This window comes from Tauraco erythrolophus, chromosome 1, assembly GCF_009769465.1.
Source record: "Tauraco erythrolophus isolate bTauEry1 chromosome 1, bTauEry1.pri, whole genome shotgun sequence".
NCBI classification, from domain to species: domain Eukaryota; kingdom Metazoa; phylum Chordata; class Aves; order Musophagiformes; family Musophagidae; genus Tauraco; species Tauraco erythrolophus.
The window spans coordinates 121,624,915-121,646,986 of record NC_141465.1 but is presented as its reverse complement, the minus strand read 5'-3'; the positions used below and the strand labels follow the sequence as shown (position 1 = coordinate 121,646,986).

The window sequence follows — 22,072 nt, the reverse complement described above, 5'->3', positions numbered from 1 at the left end:
ATTTCATTCCACGTGTTACTGCAGAGCTGATCTACTGAAACTGAATAGAGATGAGAAATACCGTGTCTAGTTGCTACAGAATAAATGCCAGAAACACTACTGCACTAACAATATTCATATTTTTATTGATATTACTCTATTTTTACTGACAGAAATTCAAACAATTCACACTACTTAATTTAAAATGTACTTATACAACTTAAAATTTTTTGTTCATTACCTCATGATTGTTCGCAAAGTGAATGCCAATAAGAATGAAAACGGTAAGATCAGGGCCTATATATCCAAAAATTAAAACTCCAAAGGTTATATTAAATGTTTTACATTTTCTTTGAAGAAAAGTGTTCATTCATAGTGAATTGTGAAATAGACAATGGTAGAGTAAAAATCTGATTATGAAACCCCTTGACTGTGAAACTTATATAGAAAACAGACCATAGTTCTTGCATGTCAGTATCTACCTTACTTGTATAAAAATCAGGCCCTCGGAGTATGCAGAACCTTATGTATGTGTTGAAATAAGTCAGTGTTATCTTGACTGATAAGGAATATAAAAAGAAGAGCTGGTTCTGGAAAATTAACCTAAGGTGAAGAAAAGGTATTTTTCCAAAGTATAATGATGGAAATGGCAGGTATACATTTTTTTAAAAGAAAATTTGCTGAAATTTCTTTGTAATTCAGATATGCAGAGAGCATAGAAAAAACATACTCAAAAGTCAGCATTACTCTCCTTTTTATAATTTTCCACTAGTTTCGAGATTGTATAAGAGGCAGTTGAATAAAAGTTGACAAACACTAAGCTTCATCCGTTTTCTGAAAACTCTGTCTTAAGACCTTCTTACTCAAGTGGTAGCACTACAAATGCTGACATTTCATAGTTAAAAGGAATAACTGCATTATGGAAATATCTAATAAAGTTTTAAGACTGAACTGTTCAACTGAAAATGAAAGGTATTTATGATGCAGTGATACGTTAGCCCACATAATTGCAAGAAGAGAGATATTTCTGGTTTTGTAGGTTAATGGAAATATGGATTATAAGTTCTCCGAATTTTCATTGAAACTGATTTAATTTTGACTAGTTTATTGTTCATTGTCCATGTATCCCAGTGAATCCCAGTTGCAAGAAATCTACCTGTATAGCGATGAACGCCGTTAAGATTTGCAAGGCCACACTGGTTGAACCACCACCCAGTGTTATCACTGAAGTTACTGCAGCTCTTTACAGGTTGTTCATTAATAGTGCACATTGGCCTGCATCCATCATTATCAACATCAAACGTGCTGAAAGGCATGGAATTCTGGTTATCTTCTTTTCTATATCCTCTAAATGCATCACCTACGTACAATAGATAAAACAGAAGGATGAAAGAGTTACTTATGGAGAAACATAACATTTCTTACTTGTTGAATACCTCACAAACTTTTCCTCTGAATTTATTAGAAAAATAAATTAGAAAAATAAAATAACTATTTCTTCAAAAGCAGTTCAAGAATGAGCTGGCAATGTGTTAAAGACGTAGGAAAGAAAAAGTATAAATTACTTGAGAAGGGATGGTGGGGAGGTAGCGGAAGGGCTCTTTACATTAGTGATGGGTGATAGAACAAGAGGAAATGGGTATAAGCTTAGTCAGGGAGATTCAGGTTGGATGTTAGGAAGTATTTCTTCTCTGAAAGGGTTGTCAGCCACTGGAATAGGCTGCCCAGGGAGGTGGTTGAGTCCCCATCCCTGGATGTGTTTAAGAATAGGGTGGATGATCTACTTAGGGATATGGTTTAATGGGGATTAGGGACGGTTGGACTGGATGATCTCTAAGGTCTTTTCCAACCTAGAAATCTATGAATCTATGAATCTATGAAATACTGAGAAGTATGGAAGAAGTTGGAATTTCATGAAACATCTTTATATTCTTGTTGCTTTTAGTGACACACACCGGCTACGAACATAAGGCTTCTGACCTCAAAGACAGTGCTAGAAAAGGTAAAAGAAACAAAAAGAGTTGTTAACTTCAGATTTTCCAGTAATGTGCCCAAAGCTCCAGAGTGAGTCATGAGACAAAATGGAATTGTTAAAACACAGAGGCCAGTGATTACTGATTCTGTGCTCTTACCAGAGAAATATTGTTCCTTACAAATACAGGTAGAGTAAAGCACCACCACATTTAAAGAATAACTATTACGAGGGTAAGGAACTTTCTTGCACATTAGTGAATATGAGGTGTGATAGTTTGATGTGGGGTTCTCGTGGCAGGAGAGGGGATTTGCTCCCTGTGCCACCAGATCAGACTCCCATCCCCCTTGGGGTTGAGCCAATCATCGGCGCCTCTGCGAATTGCCCTATTTAAGCTGGGACAAAGGAACAGGAAAAGGTGCTTTGCCCAGGAGCGAGGAGAGGGGAGAAGGGCACTGCCCCCGCTCCCTGGCTCCCGGCCGGGTGGCTGCCTGTGCCGGGCCGGCGCCACCTGCTCAAGATGGCGGTGACAGAGCCGCTTGGGGAACTCAGGGAGCACCCTGCTCCCGGGGTGCCCACCGGGCTGAGTTCACCCAGAGAGGACTGAGATCTGAGAGAAACGGCCACACCGACACCAGGTCAGTGAAGATGGAGCAGGAGGAGGTGTGCCGGAGCTGAGTTTCCCCTGCAACCAGTGGCGAGATGGCAGGCGGCCCCCCTGCAGCCAGGGATGGGCTCGGTGGAGCAGAGACCCACTCACGGCCCGTGGAGAAGCCCACGTCGGGGAAGAGATCCCTGAGCCGGAGAGAGGTCGTGGAGCATGGGATGCACGACGAGTAACTGTTAATAATGGAGCTTGGGATGCACGACAAGGTAGAGAGGCATCTAGAGTCCGTGGGACGACCCACGCCGAAGCGAGTGGCCACAACTCCCTAAGAATCCGAGACTGTGATAAAGCCTGCACTGGAGCAATCCGATGGGGAAGCATTGCATCCTGTGGGTAGGACTCATGCTGGAGAAGCTTGTGGATTTTCCTCGTGAGTAGGCGATCCACTGGAGCAAGGGAAAATGGTGTAAGGACTCCTCCTCTTTTAAGAAAGGAGCGGCAGTAACAACATGGATGAACTGACCTGCACTCCCCCATTCCCTGTCCCCCTGCGCCACTTGGGGGGAGGTAGAGCCGGGAACAAAAGGAAAGGGGGGTGGGGAGGTGTTGTTTTTAAGATCTGGCCTTGTTTTCTCTTTATCCTCTCAAGTAACCGGTTTTGTTTCCCTTTGTGTTTTTTTTTTTAAGCAACTGTTAATAAATTGTTTTGTTTTAAGAAAGCCGAGTCTGTTTTGCCTGGGACCATGGTTGGTGGGTGCTCCCTCTGTTCTTGTCTCGACTCTCAGTTCTTTTATTATAAAACCACAACATGAGGCAAAAAAAAAAAAATTAGAAGAAAAAAGTAATACATGTTGTAATACTTAACATAAATCTTTACACATTTGGTATAGCTATGATATAGAGGGAGGTCTGGAATAGTAAATTAATCGGTATCTGTATATCAGCCAGTAACTGTTGTACACTGCAGGCCTAATTTGTTCCAGTCAGTTTCTTTCTCCATCCTTTCTACGCCACTGTCTGGGCACTTCTGAACTAACCAAAGCAACAACATCAGGAAAACTTCCGCTACCATCAGCAAATTTGGGAGGGAATAATGGACATCTGAAGAACTGGACCACAGGATAGATATACACACACACACTAAATCCCTTATGTATTATATATATATTCTGTGGACTTGAATCCATTAAGTTCCTGTATTCTTTTTATTCATTTTAGTTTATTAAAGGAGCATTTGTTCAATTATTATTCCATTGAAGACCTTGAAGCAATAGAATAAAACGATGTCTCATTATGTAAAGATTCGCGTTGGCATAACCAATCACTACATCATTAACCATTTATCTGTGTACATTATGCACCAAATAGAGAAAAAATTATTAGAAGTAAGATCCTAAGTATTACTCTTTCGAGTGCATCTTTTCACATTAAGAAAGGGAGTAGCTCTCTTTAAATACTTCTTCTGAAGGAGGTTCTTACCAGCGTTTCCTGAATAACGCCCCAAATGGATCTTAAAAGAACATGCTTCATCCTCTATCCAAAATCCATCATATGATGCATAGGCATGCTTGTCATTTTCTGATTCCAAATCCACATAAAGACTGAAACTAGTAGCTTTTTGATTTACTATGTGAAAAATCTTCCTCAGTCCAAGCCAAAATTCCCCTAAAACACAAATACAATACACAGTCAATAAACTTCTAGAAAAGGAAAGTGTAAGAGAAAAAATGTTTTCTTCTAGTTTTTCTACTGTCCTTCCTGAAACAAGTATAATAAAAGTCTGATAGGCTTATTTTCCTTTGAAAGACTAATTAAGGTGCAGAGTAATCTTCCTACTTAATTGGGAAATCCATGGAAAGAATTCCTATGCTGGCGTCTTTTTTCTCTATGACATTTTTGAAAATTGCCCACATGATTAATTTCACACGTTTATCTTCAGTGCACCTTGGAAGAACACAAAACCTGGATGTGCTAAAGATCCACTTGATTAAACAGAATTCAGCAGTGTTCCTAAGGAGAATACTGAGAAATGATAGATGTTAGCATTGTATGAAACACAACAAAACTCACACCCTGTTCTTGAGATTTGCTGCCTCTGTAGATTGCTCTTTTTTCCCTGAAAAGTTGCCCCATATGAGCTGTGCTTTTTTGTATAATTGAAAAGTTGTGTGCTTTTATTGCAATCCCAGGTAAACTCCTGAAAAAGCAACTGGTTTTAGACTTGCTGCATGAAAGGTGGCAGTAAAGGTAATATCACAGTTGTGTTGGTATTAGATACTGAAATATTTCCATTCTATTTCTGATTTGCGTTCCCTATGGTGAAATGTTACTTTTTTTCTCTGCTTTAAGGACATATTTTGCAAATGTGATTAAAACCAACTAAGGCTTTTTTAAATCTGAAAAAAAAAAAAAAAAAAAACCCAGAGGGAAATGCAATTTATACATTATTTCAGGAAGAAAACATCACAACATTTTAAACATCCCTTTTGAGACTGAAGATCATAGAAGATGAGCAATGGCTAAAGAGTCTAGTAGGGTGATAGTCATTATTGAGAGGATCACACCATAGATTTGATGAAAAAAACCTCTTAAGTAGAAATAAAACTTTTAAGAAACAAGAATTTAGTCTATATACTACTAAAAATCCCACACAATTTAGTGGAACGTAGCTCACATAAAGACAGCAGAAACGTTGGGCCCAAAGCACTTTAGAGTATTTAAAATTAATACCAGAAAGGTCACCAAATCCATCCAGATATTCAGACCATGTTCTCTGAAATGGAATGATTCCATCAGTTCTTTTCTGAACCACAGTCCATCCACCTCCTTGAAAGTCCATGTCACATAAAACCTAAAATAGACACAGATATGATTAAGCATTCTTGAAGCAGCTGTTATGAAGAAAACATTTTAATTAAAGGTGACTAGTCAGAGTTTTGCGAAGGAACATACCTTTCAAATATCTTAACAAAATCTCAAAGAAAATAAAAAATGAAGCTGCAGTATTTTCTTGTATGTTCTTTTCAACTGCTTGATTTGGATATTTCCTCAACCAGTAGAAACTGTTGTGTACAAATGTCTGCTCATATCAGATACAATAAATAAGCTTTGATAAATGTTGCTGTGTATTAATAATAGAAAGAAATGGAAACAACATACAATGTCATGTATTAATCATGCAAAATATTACAGATACAGGCACAGACACTGAATAGACCCTTATTTCAGCAAAGCAAAATAGACACAACTCCTTATGTGCTTTCTCTCCCCATCTTACCTTCTTCCCCAAAAATACTGTGTTTGTAATGCCTGGGAAATGTAGAACCCTTAATAAAGGTGTGGGAATGGAAAAAGTGGTAGCAATAACCCAGTATATAATAATTTATGATAGATTAGCAAAAAAGCTCTAAACAAGAAGGGGATCCAATCCAGGAAAGTCCCAATGTGAACGTTTAACAGCCTGCAACTGAGCAGTCCCACTGAATACTGGAAAAGGGGAAACATAGCCCCCATCTTTAAAAAGGAAAAAAAGAAGACCCAGGGAACTACAGGCCAGTCAGCCTCACCTCTGTGCCCAGCAAGATCACGGAGCAGATCCTCCTGGCGACTATGCTAAGGCACAAAGAAAATAAGGAGGTGATTGTTGACAGCCAACACGGCTTCACTAAGGGCAAATCGTGCCTGACTAATTTGGTGGCCTTCTATGATGAGGTTACAGCATTGGTGGATAGGGGAAGAGCGACTGGCATCGTCTACCTGGACTTATCCAAGGCATTTGATACTGTCCCACATGACATCCTTGTCTCTAAACTGGAGAAACATGGATTTGACAGATGGACCATTCGTTGGATAAGGAATTGGCTGGATAGTTGCACTCAAAGAGTTGTGGCCAACGGTTCAATGTCCACGTGGAGGCCTGTGACGAGTGGTGTTCCTCAGGGGTCGGTACTGGGACCAGTGCTATTTAACATCTTTGTTGGCAACATGGACAGTGGGATCGAGTGCACCCTCAGCAAGTTTGCAGATGACACCAAGTTGTGTGATGTTGTGGACACGCTGGAGGGAAGGGATGCCATCCAGAGAGACCTTGACAGGCTGGAGAGGTGGGCCTGTGAGAACTTCATGAAGTTCAACAAGGTCAAGTGCAAGGTCCTGCACATGGGTCAGGGCAATCCAAAGCATAAGTACAGTCTGGGCAGAGAATGGATTGAGAGCAGCCCTGAGGAAAAGGACTTGGGAGTGCTGGTGGATGAGAAGCTCAACATGAGCCAGCAATGTGCGCTTGCAGCCCAGAAAGCCAACTGTATCCTGGGCTGCATCCAAAGAAGCATTTTTCACTCTCAGGGTGGTGAGGCACTGGAACAGGTTGCCCAGAGAAGTTGTAGATGCCCCATCCCTGGAGGTGTTCAAAGTCAGGTTGGATGAGGCTTTGGGCAACCTGGTGTAGTGAAGTGTCCCTGCCCATGGCAGTGGGTGTTGGAACTAGATGATCTTTGAGGTCCCTTCCAACCCAAACCGTTCTATGATTCTGTGATTCCATGATAATACATAAGATCAACTCTGAAATTTATGAATCTTTATGGGTCAAATTGGTGCCCAACAACATGTCAAATGGCAGTGGTCCAGCTGCTCTCTGTTCTGCTGTGGAATACCACATTGTGTCGTACATTTTCTCCTCAGCCCATTGAACTTTAGACACATAATTGAGTTCCCAAAGTTAGGCATCTTATTGCCCTTGTCTCCCCTGTAATCGTCCTTATACAGAGAAATGTGCATTCATAGCATATCTCTGGGAAATCAAGATCTAAATCACCCTCTGCATATGTCAGTCACCTCCACTTTCTACACAAAGTGCCCCTAGACCCCTGGCTGCTCTGTACGGACTTCAGCTAAATGCCTAAAGTTAGTTGGAATGCATCCAGGTCACTCTGGGTATTTTTCAAGTATGTCCCCAGTGCCAGTGTTTGACCAGTTCTGAGAGGGATTAGAAAGTCTGGGCATCCTAGTGTAGAAAGGTGCATAATGCACATTTAGACACTGCACCAGCTAAGCTGTTCAAAGTACTTCTAGGGGATACTATGCTTAACTAGTGTTTAAAAACAGAGGCTCATTTGTGTCTCCCAATGTTACTAAAATCAGGAGAATTAACCTGGAAAATGCTTACAGCGACGGAGCCATTAAGCTACTTGTGATAACAAAAGTAACTTCAGAATATAATGTTGCTTATCAGTAAATAACAACAATAAGCAGATGCACAAGTGATGGAGTAAAGTAGGAATTTTTTGTTCATGTTATAGGAAACGTACATAATGGAATATGTTTCAGAAAAGAGAGATTTGCAATCTTAGCCAGTTGTTAAAAGTAGAGTCTAGGTGAAAGTCAGTCTAACTCTCAAAAAAATTATGGCAGTCTGAGCTTTATGTGTTGCACCTCCATTGCCTGTACCACCCAAACATTTTCCGTAAGACCAAAGACTTTTCCTTGGCAGAAACACACCAACATCATATTCAGAACCTCTGTGACTTAACATCTTCTCTGTGAAAGATAAGAAAACAACAGTACAGAGCTGCAATGTGATCTGATACAACTGGGGCAATCTGGGATCCTCAAGTCAAGGCCATGGGATGCTTTGAGCTACCTTTGCAACTGAAATACTGCAGGAATTATTGTAAGGGTTATGTGCATGAAAGAAAATTATGGGCTTTATTGCTTGGGGAATCATATGATTTCAGTCACCCAAGGAGACCGGAACTGAAATAAAAAGAAATACGAAAGATTCCAAAATGAATACTTAGATACAAATACCTAAAACTCATTAAAAATAATCCCATTGCCTCAGCCACTGTCTTGAGAGGATGACTGCGTGCTTGGCTACGCCTCTCACTGTGAGTCAGAAATACAAAGAAGAGCCCACTTGGTCACAACAGCAATCTTCAGTCCAATATAAATCAGTGGGAGTGTTGATAATTCTCAGAAGGAGCAGATTTGGCTGTATATGAAAGGTCATCAGCCAATTACTTTGATATGACACCAAAACGTACACAGCTAAGTAAAAATATGAGATATACACAAAAAAACAATCATTGCTGTGTCATTTCTTTAATCCTTTATATGCTGGAAATCATGCAGTTTTCTTTCTTCAAGCCTTATAATAGTTAATCCACTTTAGAGCTTGTTCTGTGTCTCATATTGTGTAAGGTATGAGGGCCATGACTGTGCCAGGTGCAATTTAAATTAAATGAGGAGGAGGGTGCTTCTGCTGAATATTTCTTCCCTTTCCATCTTTAGTGTGTATAAGAAGTATATTCCAAACAGTTGTTTAGTTTGTCTGACTCTCCTTAGAAATATCATGGATCTACATTTACTGATTGAAAAATGTATTAGAAAGCAATCATGATTCAATTTTCCAGAAGTGAAATTGGTTTTAATTACCTCATGTTTGAATGCTCAGACAAAAGCCCATTTGAGACTAATTTTCTGAGATGACAAGAACCTGCCACTGCCACTGAAACTGGATATTCTTAGAGCTCCTGGAATTCAGGTTTCAGTCAGCCCAAATTAAGCATCAAGACCTATACTCACTTTTGAAAACATGAGGATTTCCCTGCCCATGGCAGGGGGGTTGGAACTAGATGATCTTTGAGATCCCTTCCAACCGTAACCATTCTATGATTCTATGATTCTATGGAAACATGAAAGCATGAGAACAGGGTCAAGTTGTCTAAATAGAATCATAGAATCATAGAATGGCTAGGGTTGGAAGGGACCTCAAATAGCTTTCTTCATTTATCTGGTATAATCATGCAAATGATTCTGAAGACATTTTGGTTTCATTTCAGGTACGTTTAAAGAGCAGCTTATTGCTGAAAAGGCCCTCATTGAAATAAATTGTTTCATGCTGGCTTTGCTTTCTGTTTTTTAGCTTCTTGCTATGGTTTTCTGCTTCTTTGTACTTTTCTTATTTTGCTAGTCTGCAGAACTTCCAGAACTCTTGGCTATTAGTCCCTTAAAATGCATTACAATTTCTTGTTTATGTTTTAATGTCTTGATATTTTTGTTCATCTATCATTTCTCTTGTACCCTTTTTACTTCAACACATGCACTAATTTGCATTAAACAGTTTTCCTTAAAATAACATTCTTTACGGAACACACATATTTTAGATATTTTTCTCTGAGAACTTTTTGGCACTATCTTTTCCGTTCTGTGTAACATCTACCAGACAAGAAATGAGACACTCATTTCATGAGTGCAGACGGTTCTTCTCATTATTTATTGTTACCTTGTGTTTTTAATCAAATTATTATGATTTTTCCTTTTGTTTCTTGTTCTCCTTAAGGAACCTTTCCACTCATATATCTGATTTGCAGATTCTGGCAGTACCTTTAAATGTGGAAAAGTGTCAAAAATACTTTTGAAGTGAAAGGAACTTTATCATTTCAGATTTATTTTCCAAAAGCTGTAAGTGAACTGAGAAATCACTTTTCTCACATAGATTAGTCATACCATCTCTCAGGAAAAGTAATTTGGGTGAGGTATGAATATTTCCTCAGTGGAATCCCCCTCAATCCATAAGAAATTGTGAAAGAGATTCACTTTGTGCTATGCTTCATCCTGGGGTGAGGCAGACAGCATTTCCTTCATACTATAAATGTGGTTGTTCTGTCATGTCTACCTGTCTTTGCCTTTCTTTTACCTGGAAGGAACTTGCCGATGAGTTACACGTCTTTGCCCTGAGCTCGCTGCATTGTATAGAGAGAATGACAGGATTTTCTATCAGGGGTTTGCAGAATCAAGTTCATTTTCTTTTCAGATCCCAGCATACTTCTGAAGCCTTTTCATAATTGGTTTGAGCAATTTTTTTTTGTTGTTTTTCGTGGGGTTCCAATTGGCTAGAGATAAAGGGATTCATCTTTCCTTTGTTATAGGAAGACTATAAAGTCAGATATTAGGTTTTGCTATTTATTAGCTGGCTTAAACTCCACAATTTTTCTCCAAAAACTAATGACCTCAGCTTGTACTGCAAAACCAAAGGTTTGAAAGTGCCATATCTGTCTTTCCACTATGCATAAGGACTTTCCTAAGTAGAACACCCTGACATGGAAGTAAACAGAATAAACAAAGTATTCCTTGTGTTTGCATGGATCTGAATGTCCTAAGCCTGAGGAAATTAACCCAAAACTCTCTTCTCCTAGATGAGCACTATAACTGAGCAATTACAGAAAATGCAGGTGCTGATAGGAAGCATGACTGCTGCAGTTCATGCTGAATTTCATCCTTTTCTCTGCCTTAAGAATGTGTATCCTGCAAACTGGATATGAAAACTGAACGTTCAGATGCCTTTCTGCCTCAAGACTGACTTATAATGATGCTCAGACAAGACCTAAGCACCTGCTCCTCAAACCAATGTACATCTGCACCTTTATTTAGATGCCTATGCCATATCATGGTCCAAGCCGTAGGCATTAGCGGAGTCACATCTCAAAAGAAGGTAACGCTATACAGTCCTCCAGCAGAGTAATTCAGAAAGCCAAAGGTCCCACTTTAGGAGCCAAATGGATCAGTCACTTGGCTCCTCAGTTTTCCATCTCCAAAGTAAAAAAGAATGGGACTTCTCAATGTCCAAAAGGGGTTCTGGAAAATACCTTGGGTTTTCCTCTTAGGTACATTTTTTACTGTATATTAAAACAGATGAAGGGATCTTATGATGGGATCTTATGACAGAGATTAAATTTCTTTGTAGAAAATGAGAAACTTGTCAAAATGATAGTAATGGCAGACACATTTGGATGATTTAATACATTTCTTATTCATCTGTCGAGAAATTGTCAAGGAAAACGGTTTAAATCTACTAAATATATTCTAAGTGCATATTCTCAAGCAAATCGTGACTATCCTGAGAGTTACGTTTATTACCTCAAAAGGATAATTTGATCCTTCTGGATGGATAATGTACAGACCAGTTGGAGTTTTTGAAACTGAACCAACGGTATCTTTAATATCAGTGCAATCCAACCCTAGAGAACAAAGTATTTGATCACGTTCATTAGCAAAATATGTTAAAAAGAAAAAAACAAATATAGCTTAAGCACAGAATATTACCTTTCTTGGTAACTTATGAATGACTTAAAATAGCATTTTCTTGTCAGGCAAACTTTAAAATCATGTTTTGTCATGGATTTACTTTATAAATGAAAATTCTCTGAACTCTATTAAGCTCAGAAAGAAGCATAAATTATACTGTATAGAGAAAGTTCTTTCTAATCTTAACGGATATGATACAGAAATTAAAGATTATGTATCTGGGTCATTTTGCAGATTTTATTTGGGTATCACTTGTACTGAGTAAAAAGACACATTATCTGGGGAAGAATATCTTTTTCCTGCAGATATTTCTATTTATACTTGCAAAGACTTTACATCATAATATATACATAAAAACCCCTTTTCTTCTAAGAGTTAAGCTAGGTCTGTGTTACACACACTCGAACAAGCAATTTCTACAGCCAGTAGAACTGCTGAGACGTAACATTTCACATTCAGTCTTGTGAGTATAAAAATCAACAAGATTCTAAACAGGATGCCCAGAATTAGCATTTGCAAATGATTTAAAGTAGTCTTTATGATGACATTCTTAAACAGTTCACAAATTTTCCAGAGTTTATATGTTACTTACACAGAATAAATACTGGAAATGTTAAAATTGCTTACCTTTGCTTTAATTAGTTCTCTGTCAAGATAGAAAGATAAAATGAGGTCAAGACTAAATGCAAAAAACACTTACCATGAGATTGAACTGCTTTGTAAGGAAGTGGATCCAAATGCTTTCTCAAAACTTCGGCGTTCAAAAGAAGAAGTCTGTTCATGAGTTCGTTCACCTGCAAATTCAAATAAAAGATCTTCAATTAGGTTGCAACTAGGAATTTTACATTTAAAGATGTTATTTCTGACTCCCAGTAAACATAATCTGAACTTCATTTTTGTGATGTGTTAGTAATTTTTACCTTCAATAGGGGAATTGGTCTGATTTTTTAATTTTTTCATCCAAAATAATTTTTAGGCACAATTCTGGTTAATTCAAAAAAAGCCATTCAGTTTGATTACGACATTTTATCTGTACTGAAGCACAGTGTTTGTAACTCTGTACTATCAGAGTTAATGATAATATAACACATCATCTGCAGAAATATGACAGGACGGGAGATAGCAATCAACGTGGAGGAACCAAGTGGTGCTTATCGCTTTTTGTAGAAATGGAACTCGCACCCTACCTGAGATATAAGGAATGGTGATAGAGACTCTAATTCTACTGTTTTAATGACAATATAAATGGCTGACTTTCCTCAGCTGGACAATTCTTGTGGTGATAAATAATAAATAAAAATCTTTACGACAAAGAAAAAAGTACCTGATTAGAAAGGTAATCCAAAGAAGACTGTTGATCATCCATCATGTTTCTTACCAGTTTTTTTGTACTTCTTGCATATTCAACAAGAGAGTTCTGCAAATTTCCTTTAAAAGAAATATATTCATCCACTTTGTTATCATAAATCTAGAAATACTCTTGTCTGAATTACACTTATTTGTGATATCGAAGTGAATATTAAAGGTGTTTAACCTTAGGGTACCTAAAAGTGAAACCAAAGTAGGGCAGATACCACAGATTAAAGCCAAAGATGCTTAGAACCTCCGTCTTGCTGGCTGCAGTGAAGACATCTTAAGAAGTGATGTTTCTTCTTAAGATTTGAAGAAGAATGTAATCTTATCATTGGGCAACATGGATGACCAGTTAATGGATATCACAGAAATGCAAATGAAAATAATAAAAGACAGACATATAAGGATTCCTGTCATCCTACTTTACTTATTCACTCTGCTACTCCTTTTTTTTTTAGCCCTGATGCTAAAAATAAATTAAAGAAAAAAGTAAACCTGTCAGATAATTAGTAATACATGTTAAAAAATCATATGGGAAAGACAAGAATTTTGACAATTTCTTTCTGAGGCTGATTACATCATTTCCTATAGTTTGTCCAGGCAGTGAATAGAGAATGTCCTGTATAAGTATCTATAAAAAGCAAGCTGAAGTATAGATTTCCTCTCACTTTAACTAACTAACTAATTCCCACTTAACTCCCCCCCACCTAACTATGTGTTTAAATGAGGGACAGACACCCTATGCTTCCTTTCTAAGGGAGAGAACTACTGACATTCAGAGGGTAAAAGAGATCTAGATGGGCTGAGCTGCAGCCTGGATTTGCCTGTCCTCACCAGTGATTCTAGAGACTAACATGATTAACTTTATCCCACCAGCTGCGCCCCAAAAAGACAGCACCTCAGATTTTCTGAGCAATACTCAGCCTGAGCAGCAGGGTGAAAGGCTCCCACTTGTGCTCAAGAAGAGTAAAAAATCAATTAGCACAGCATAGCACAGCATAGCAGAGGATCACACAGCGTGGCATTGCATAGCTCGTTGCTGACAGTATTCTTTATGAATACATACTGCACATGTAATGTCTTTCCCCTCGTAAAATTTTAGCTTGAACATCACATGGTATGAGGCATTGTTCTTTTTGTTTTGAAATATCTGCAGATTTATTTTTCTCTTCTGCCTTGCGTGGTTCCTCCACAGCTCCAACATTCCTTGTGTCCTGTTGTACCAAACAATGGAGGGGGAAATAAAGTGATCATAAAGCACATACAAAATAGCTCAGTCTGCCAAAATGAAGTAGATCACTCCATGGATCTTCCTCCAAAACTTGTTTTTTTAAAGCTTTATCTAGTGTTAGTTGACAGAGCTGAGACCGAGATGTTAGGTGTCTTCTGCTTAGCTGTACCTCACAAGAGAGTGTCAGAGGTAAAGAATAACCCCTATAAATTTAAAAAACACCACCAACATTTCTAGCATTCTGCCTGCGAGCACTGTGGACTGGAGGCAAGAACTTGCAAATCTTGCATTTAAGAAGCTCACATTTAGGAATCACCACACCCAACAGACATCTCAAATGCTAGCAAAGTTATTGTCACCAGAAAGGAACAGGCTTTTGGATTTACCACTTATTAGCAAAACACTTTCACTCGTGAAAGTCCCTAAATTAATTACTTAGATGCTGATCATAGAAATGCTTGCACAAGTTATTAATCTATGCACAGAAGCACTCCCAAGCAGATTTGCAGATAAACTCAGCATTAAAAGAATATTTTAAATGCTCTTACAGAGGAAAGAATAAAGGGACACTGTTCACAGGCATACAATTCTCTGAAATAGTAACAATAAAACCACTGGTAAAAGTAGTTACACTTAGTAACATTCTTTTAAAATAGTATTTTCATATTTAATATTTTTTCTTCCATGGTGCCATGTTACATAAAATAAGGGAATGCCTCTGACTCATCACTTAAAGAAATGCTAAAAGTAATTCCCGAAATATGTGTCATTGTAAAAACACTGAGACACATTTTCATTTGAGTATTTGTTTGCTGATTCCATAATCTCAGCAAAGCATGGCAATATGTTCATATGCTGTATTTTCAAATGTAAATAGGATCCTTAGAAACAAAGAATGTAATGAAAAAGAAACCTTATTTAGACTTGAATATATCTTCAACAAAATTGTTCTCTTGTTTCTCTTTCTGGTATGAGCATTACACTGGCAAAGCACTGAATGTTTTTTTTCCTGATTTTTGCTTTTTAAAAGTGAAAGTGAAAATTACATAAAACTGTTAACGAGGAGATTTTACCAAGAAAAGGTTTCTGGATTATTAATGTAATGTAATGTAATTCATTTTGTATCTGGAGATAAATGCTAAAGAACTAAAAGAATATGTTTCTTTAATTTTGAAATAAGCATAAAATAAAGGAATAAAAATTCTGTCAGAGTTTTAAACAGATTACTTGAAACTTATAGATAGATCACTTGAAACTACGGTTTGTTCCAGGGCTTTATCGCAGCTACTCACCAGATGTTCAATTAAATACTGTCAAGCAAATATTTTTAATCAATATTTATTTGTAACAAAAGCCAATATAAAACAGGCAATTAAATCTGACCGCAGCAATTCAAGTAAAAACAGTGACTCTGCCGCAAGCAACAGTTACTCTGTGTTTACAGTCATGCAGATGAGATTAAAAATATGGCCTAACAACTGAGCTGTGATGAAGAACATTAAAAGTAAAATGTTCTGAATATACTGAATTCCTACAGTTTCAATGTAGTTTCTTCCCTCTATCTGAAAATATCTGATTCTTCTGTGGTTTTGTATCTATCCTGAATAAAGCCATCTACATTTTAAAAACGTGTCACTTTTCTGAGAAATCATTCATTCAGTTACATTCATCCTTATCTAAGCAAAGTAATTGAAAATCTTACCTTAGATGAACAAGGCTTGACATTACTTATGACAGTCTCTCCCCAGCTGAACAAAAAAATATTAAGACAAATCAATAAAGTTACCCCAAAGCAGTTCATCTTTTACTTGAAGAAATGCAAAGGTTTTGACAGGTTTCAAATTTCCGTGGAAAGGACTGTGCACTATGAAGTCCTGAGCTAACTACTGGAGAATGTCTACAGCAAAAGGAGCAGCCAACACATCATTCCTTTAATGCCTGGATTTAATAAAGCACATTTCAATTGCACAGTAGATGTTACATGCTACTGCTTGTATCCTGAGCGCAACTACTGCTTATTACCTTTACATGACACACCATACATATCTTCATTCTGATAAAGCTGCAACGATTTTCTTATATGCTATTTTTGACTACTAGTATATATGTGGTATTGATTAGTCCGGACTACTTGAAAGAAAAACAAGAATTAACTGAGTTTTACAAAAGTTTTTGTCGTTAAATTTTGTCGTTAAATTCACATTGGTGTGGTGGTGGTGCACTAGAACAGGCTGTGGAGGCAATTTTAGAGTACGTCCTAAAAGCAAATTCAAAACAGAGAAATGAAAAATAGTACTTTAAAATAATACTTTGTGTTACATTGAAAATTGTTTACCAGGAGGACAATAGCGCTCTCTCAGTCTCACTGGTAGCCCATCCTTAGGAACACAGATATTGAGAGTGGAACAATCATTCGAATACAATGATTTTTACTCCTGAAAAATGCCAAAGTACAACAGAATGTCCTGAAAAAGACGACGATTAAATGCAGTCCACAGAAACATAAATAAAACTATATAGCAGGCACTTAAAATTTTCACACTCAGATACACTATTTTTGTATTTTTGAAACTGGATATGACATTTTAACCAAAAAACAAATTATTTGGAAAGTTTATTTGGAAAGTTCATAAAGGTCCGACAGATTTTCAACTCCCCATGCACATTAGAGAATTTAAATTGCTGGTGATCTGGCCGAAGGAATGACACCTCAGCTTCTAACATACCTCTGGGAGACAGACCTCCTAAAGGATCGTCAGAACACACTGTTCGACATCACCTTACACTGGTACAGCCAATGTTCCGGATTTGTCTCGATACTGTGGTTCATCTCCATCCCTGTCTGAAGCTGGAATACACCGGAAATAGCTTTTGCTACAAGGAGATTTGAAAGCAGTTGGGAGAGGGGGGTTGATACATTTTTAAACCCAGATTTTAATCCAGTTTTTAATCCAATGTTTTCTTTCAAAATTAAAAATAGCTAAAGGGCACTAAGCACCTGTAACTGGCCGTTTCTTGAGAGGAGCACATTCAGCTGCCTGTGAAATTTTTAACAACTTCAGTTCTTCAGTATATCTCAGAATCAAATTTTTAGCTTGTTCTAAAGTACTGCATGGCACATTACAGTTTTCTAAGACATTTAACTAGTGCACTAGTTGACATTGTCTTAAAGAGATGCAGGTTGTGATCCATAGTACAGGCTCAGGAAAGTAAGCAGGTGGAAAGATTTTCATAGCTACCCATATATGTCATTAAGAGGGAACGAACAGTTTTTATTGCTTTTCCTATGCACAGAAATAGGAAAAGGAGACAAACTTCTGGAAGGAATGGTTAAAATGGTCAGAACCTTGACTGAACTCCTTCTCCTGTGCAGCTACCTACACAGTTAAACTGAAGCTTGAAGGAAAGCTAAAGGGCATTAGCAGATTAATCCCCGCTGGAACAAGAAGGAAAGAAAAATGTGATTCTGCAGCAGCATAGCTCAAGCCTTCAAATAAGTTTTGCAATAAATTCAGAACCCATCCCACAAAGATTTAAGAGCTGATCTTTATCCTTCACTGGAATATCAGTCTCTAGCCCGCAGTAAAATTTATGAAACTTCTTTGAAAGCAGCTGCCAGAGTGGGACCTTCCATTTTGCAGCCACTTGAGGTCAGGCTGCCTGCTGCCTCAGAATAATCATACAGTTCTGCAATACGTGGTCCTCAGCTAGCCATCCTCATCGCGCAGTCTGAAAGATGTGGGGTTACTCAGAAGGAGAAACACCGAAACACCTAGGAGGTGCTATGCAAAAGTAAAAAGGCTATGCAAAAGTAAAAAAAAAAAAAAAAAAAGGTAAAAAGGAGAAAAGAAGATTATTTTTAATTCTAAATTTCAGAAGATATCTAAGGTGAAGCTGCAAGTTGTACTGGAAGTCTAAAGAAGCTCCAATTCTGTAGGCATGAATTGACCATGAACTTGAATTTTCGTAGGTGTGACACGGGCTCAAATTCTGCAGTTGTTTCCCAGCTCTGATTCAGTCCTGTTTGGGTAACTTAGTCCTCCATATCGATAAAGTCTTCTACTGTATCCTAAATGAAACACAGCATTTTATCAGGCAAATTGGAATTTTAAAAGCGTATGTGGGTTGAAAAGTACATGGAAGGTTGTAGAGTGACAACCAGTCTTCTACCTGCAGCGTGGAAGAGTTCAGACTGGACAGAGATGAATTTGGGGCTGGTACTCTGAACTACAGGTGAAAGACTTCCATGTTAGAGTCTTCTTCTCAACTAAGGTAAATGGGATGTTATAAATACTAAGCACGTTTCACAACCTGAGCATCAGTGGTCTAGACTGTAAAATGGTACTAATAACACCTACATCACAAGCTGTGCTACAAATATGTGGGGGGTTCTGTGAGGAAAAGTATTTTACAAATGCCGAGCACTATTTTTACCCTCCTAGTCAAAGACATAGAACAGCTGCACACTGAAAGAGAGAAGAATTGGTTTAAACTCAAATACAACAGCCAAGAAATGTCTCGCCAGGAAAACACCAAGGCATTTAGCCTTTCGCTGACAGCTCATCCAAGGCATGGCAATATCCCAAGACAACACACCCTGCTTTGCCTGAAATAAAAAAAATTTCAGTCTTAAGAACAAGTTACTTGTTGGGGTTTTTTTTACTTTGTGTAATTTTATTTACTTTTTAACATATTTTTTATAATTTTGTATAAAGTTTCATACAATTTTACATATTTCACGTTTTTATTTTTTGCATTGCGATTTCTGCACCCTGCGGTTAAAAGGAAATGTTTTATCCTGTTAACTCCAGGTCTTTACCGTACACACATTTAACAGACATCCGCGGGGAGCTCTGCAAACCCGCAAGCACCAACGGGCTCACGGAGGCGTTTCCTTTGCTCTGCAAAACTAAGGAGAAACGCATTTGCTCGGATGCCAGTTTTTTACATTAAAAAAAAAAGCACCCTGTTGTTTATAAAAGTGCAGCGAGGATGCAAAGCCCGGTGAGAGCCAAGCACCGCGCCCGGGCACGGAGTCCGGCAGCGCTGGCCCTGAAGAGGCGGGCAGACGCGGAGCGCGCCCGGCGGCGGAGCGCGGTGCCGACACCCGGCTCCGACCCTGGGCCGGCGACCTCCGGCTCCCTGCGCCTCTCACCCGCCCGGCCCCTCGAGCCTGCTCTGAACGCCAGTAAAGCAGCGCCAGCCAAACCGCCGCCGCCGCTCCCTCAGCCGCTCCCCGCCGTCCCCTCAGTCGCTCCCTCAGTCGCTCCCCCGCCATCGCCTCACCCGCTCCCCCCCGTCCCCTCAGCCTCTCCCTCAACCGCTCCCCCGCCATTCCCTCAGCCGCTCCCTGAGCCGCTCCCCCGCCGTCCCCTCGGCCGCTCCCTCAGCCGCTCCCCCTCCGTCTCCTCACGGCAGCCCCGCCCCGCCCCGTTGCGAAGGAAGCGGCGTCTCCGGTTGCTACGATGGCAGCAGCGCGGCCGGACCGTGCTGAGGCGCGGGCCGGCGCCCGGCGCTGACGGCGGCGCGCTCCAGTATGGGGGCGGTGGGTCCGGAGCCCTGAATGGCGCCCAGCGAGAAGGTCGGCAGAGCCGCACGGGGGCAAAACCTCCCCGGCGGCCCCCAGGACGGCGCGGGCGGGAGGCGGGCTCCTTCCGTGTATCCTTCCGCGTATCCGTCGGCGGGCTCGGCCGACCGCGAGGGCTCGGGCGGGCGGTGGAGCGGTCCGTGAGGGCGGGTCAGGCGGCCTGACTGGGGAGGGCCTCCCTGCGAGAGGGGCAGGGCCGGCGGGGCGGAGGGGTCGTTCTGCGCCCGGTGAAGGGGGGAACGGGGCTGCGTGGGGTCCGTGCGGGGCGGCGGTGGGGAAGGGGCCGTGATGGGGAAGGGGCCGTGATGGGGAAGGAGCGGCGGTGGCTCAGCGCCCGCCCTGCCCTGCCGTCAGGGATTGCCTCAGGGGTGGCTTGCAATGAAAGTCGTGCGTTGGGTTTTTTAAACTGCTGTAGAAAAGTCGACTTCTCGGGCAACTTCAGAACTTTCTTGTTTTCCCTCTTCTAAGACATACTGCCATTGGGAACTGTGTTTTCCATCCTAACTTAGGGATCCTTATTTTCTTGAATTTAAGTAATAAGAAATACAATCATAGAAACATAGAATGGTTAGGGTTGGAAGGGACCTCAAAGATTATCTAGTTCCAACCCCCCTGCCATGGGCAGGGAAAGCCTCCACTACACCAGGTTGCCCAAAGCCTCATCCAACCTGGCCTTGAACACTTCCAGGGATGGGGCATCCACAACTTCTCTGGGCAACCTGTTCCAGTGCTTCATCACCCTCGGAGTGAAAAATTTCTTCCTTATATCCAATCTAAATCTCCCCTCTGTCAGTTTAAAGCCATTAGCCCTTGTCCTATCACTACATGCCCTTGTAAAAAGTCCCTCTCCAGCTTTCCTGTAGGCCCCTTTAAGTACTGGAAGGCTGCTATAAGATCACCCCGGAGCCTTCTCTTCTCCAGGCTGAACAGCCCCAACTCTCTCAGCCTGTCTTCATAGCAGAGGTGTTCCAGCCCTCAGATCATCTTCGTGGCCCTCCTCTGGATCCACTCCAGCAGCTCCATATCCTTCTTGTGCTAGGTACTCCAGAGCTGAACACAGTATTCCAGGTGGGGTCTCACAAGAGCAGTATAGAGGGGGAGAATAACCTCCCTTGACCTGCTGGCCACGCTCCTTTGGATGCAGCCCAGGATACGGTTGGCTTTCTGGGCTGCCAGCGCACATTGCTGGCTCATGTTGAGCTTCTCGTCCACCAGCACTCCCAAGTAATACCGACACAAGTTCTGAACTCCGCCTGTAGAGTGCTGCTTAAATCATCACTGAAGTGAGGCAGGACTGATCTTGCTCTGTGGAGAGCTTTTATCCAGTGATATTAATGAATTTCAGTATAAGCAACTAATCCTTTAGATGGAGAGGGGGCTGTTTTTACTAATGAAACATTTTCCCTGTGATAAATGTGTCCATACATTACAGATTTAGATAATAACAAAGATGTACATTCAAATAGACATAATAAAGGTGAGATTTTACATTTGCTGATACCCTGAAAGCTGAGTGCAAAGCCTCTGTCAAAATCACTGTAAATAGGAAAATGCAATTACATTTTTTTCTGGATAAACATAAACTTAGGCATGACCATGACAGGCATTTGTGGGACCAACTGTTGTCTACTTAGTCAAAAGGCATATTGTATATGCCATATGTACAGTGTTTTGTATCTCATGGATAAAGTTTCCCCTTTTCTAAAAAGGTATGTAAAGTCAATCATACAGGTTTTTAATCTTTTAATGAGCTGTTTCATACAGTTTCCATTGTCCTTAACACAATGCTAGGGACAGAGCTTTAACATTTCATTTTGAAAGGGATTTAGAAGAAGAGCGTCAGGCTTTGAAAAAAGATCAAAAAATATGTCGGAGTAGGGCACAGAAATATTTGATAGAGACAAACAGAAGAAGAAGGTAAGTAACTCAAATTCCTCTAATGGGAGATTGTAAAAAAAAAAGAGTCAAAGCCTTGAAACAGCTCAATATATTTCTACTATTCACATGTTCACATTGTTAAATAGCCTCACTGCTTTGTTCTAGAGGAATCTAGGCTGAAAAGTTTCACCAGCTCAGTTCTTGTTATAGTACAAATAAAATATAAAAAGAACAAATTCTGAGTTACTTGCTACTTTTTGAAAACTCATTGTGGTCACCTTTTGCTCTGTAAAGTAAAGGTAAGTAGTGCTTTCATTTCATGCATCTCCATTTCTAGCGTTATTCTGGTTTTTATTAGCTTCAATGGATATGTGGAAAATG

General features: G+C 39.9%; 2 protein-coding genes across 2 annotated transcripts in view; one reads left to right on the top strand and one right to left on the bottom strand.

Annotated features, from left to right (window-relative positions):
- Positions 1 to 1,019: 1,019 nt before the first annotated feature.
- ANGPTL5 (angiopoietin like 5) lies at positions 1,020 to 16,027 on the bottom strand. The gene is made up of 8 exons (XM_009982290.2): positions 15,929 to 16,027; positions 14,062 to 14,209; positions 12,967 to 13,070; positions 12,343 to 12,436; positions 11,475 to 11,575; positions 5,289 to 5,409; positions 4,038 to 4,223; positions 1,020 to 1,339 (listed from the first exon to the last, which is right to left on the bottom strand). Exons 1-8 carry the CDS (start codon positions 16,025 to 16,027, stop codon positions 1,020 to 1,022), a joined length of 1,173 nt encoding a protein of 390 aa, XP_009980592.1.
- Positions 16,028 to 19,218: 3,191 nt separating this feature from the next.
- The window catches only part of CEP126 (centrosomal protein 126), a 44,893-nt gene continuing 42,039 nt past the window's right edge, over positions 19,219 to 22,072 (top strand). Inside the window, exon 1 of the mRNA XM_086616298.1 lies at positions 19,219 to 19,949. Within this exon, the coding sequence (XP_086472424.1) occupies positions 19,219 to 19,949 (731 nt within the window). The remainder of the gene's footprint in view (positions 19,950 to 22,072) is intronic.

Coding starts and splice junctions, on each gene's coding strand:
- ANGPTL5 (XM_009982290.2), bottom strand. CDS start 16,027: ATGAACTGCTTTGGGGTAACTTTATTGATTTGTCTTAATATTTTTTTG. Junction 13,071..14,061: donor GGAAAGACATTACATGTGCA/GTATGTATTCAT, acceptor TTTCTTTTAAAG/GAAATTTGCAGAACTCTCTT. Junction 4,224..5,288: donor TGGATTTGGTGACCTTTCTG/GTATTAATTTTA, acceptor TTTGTGTTTTAG/GGGAATTTTGGCTTGGACTG.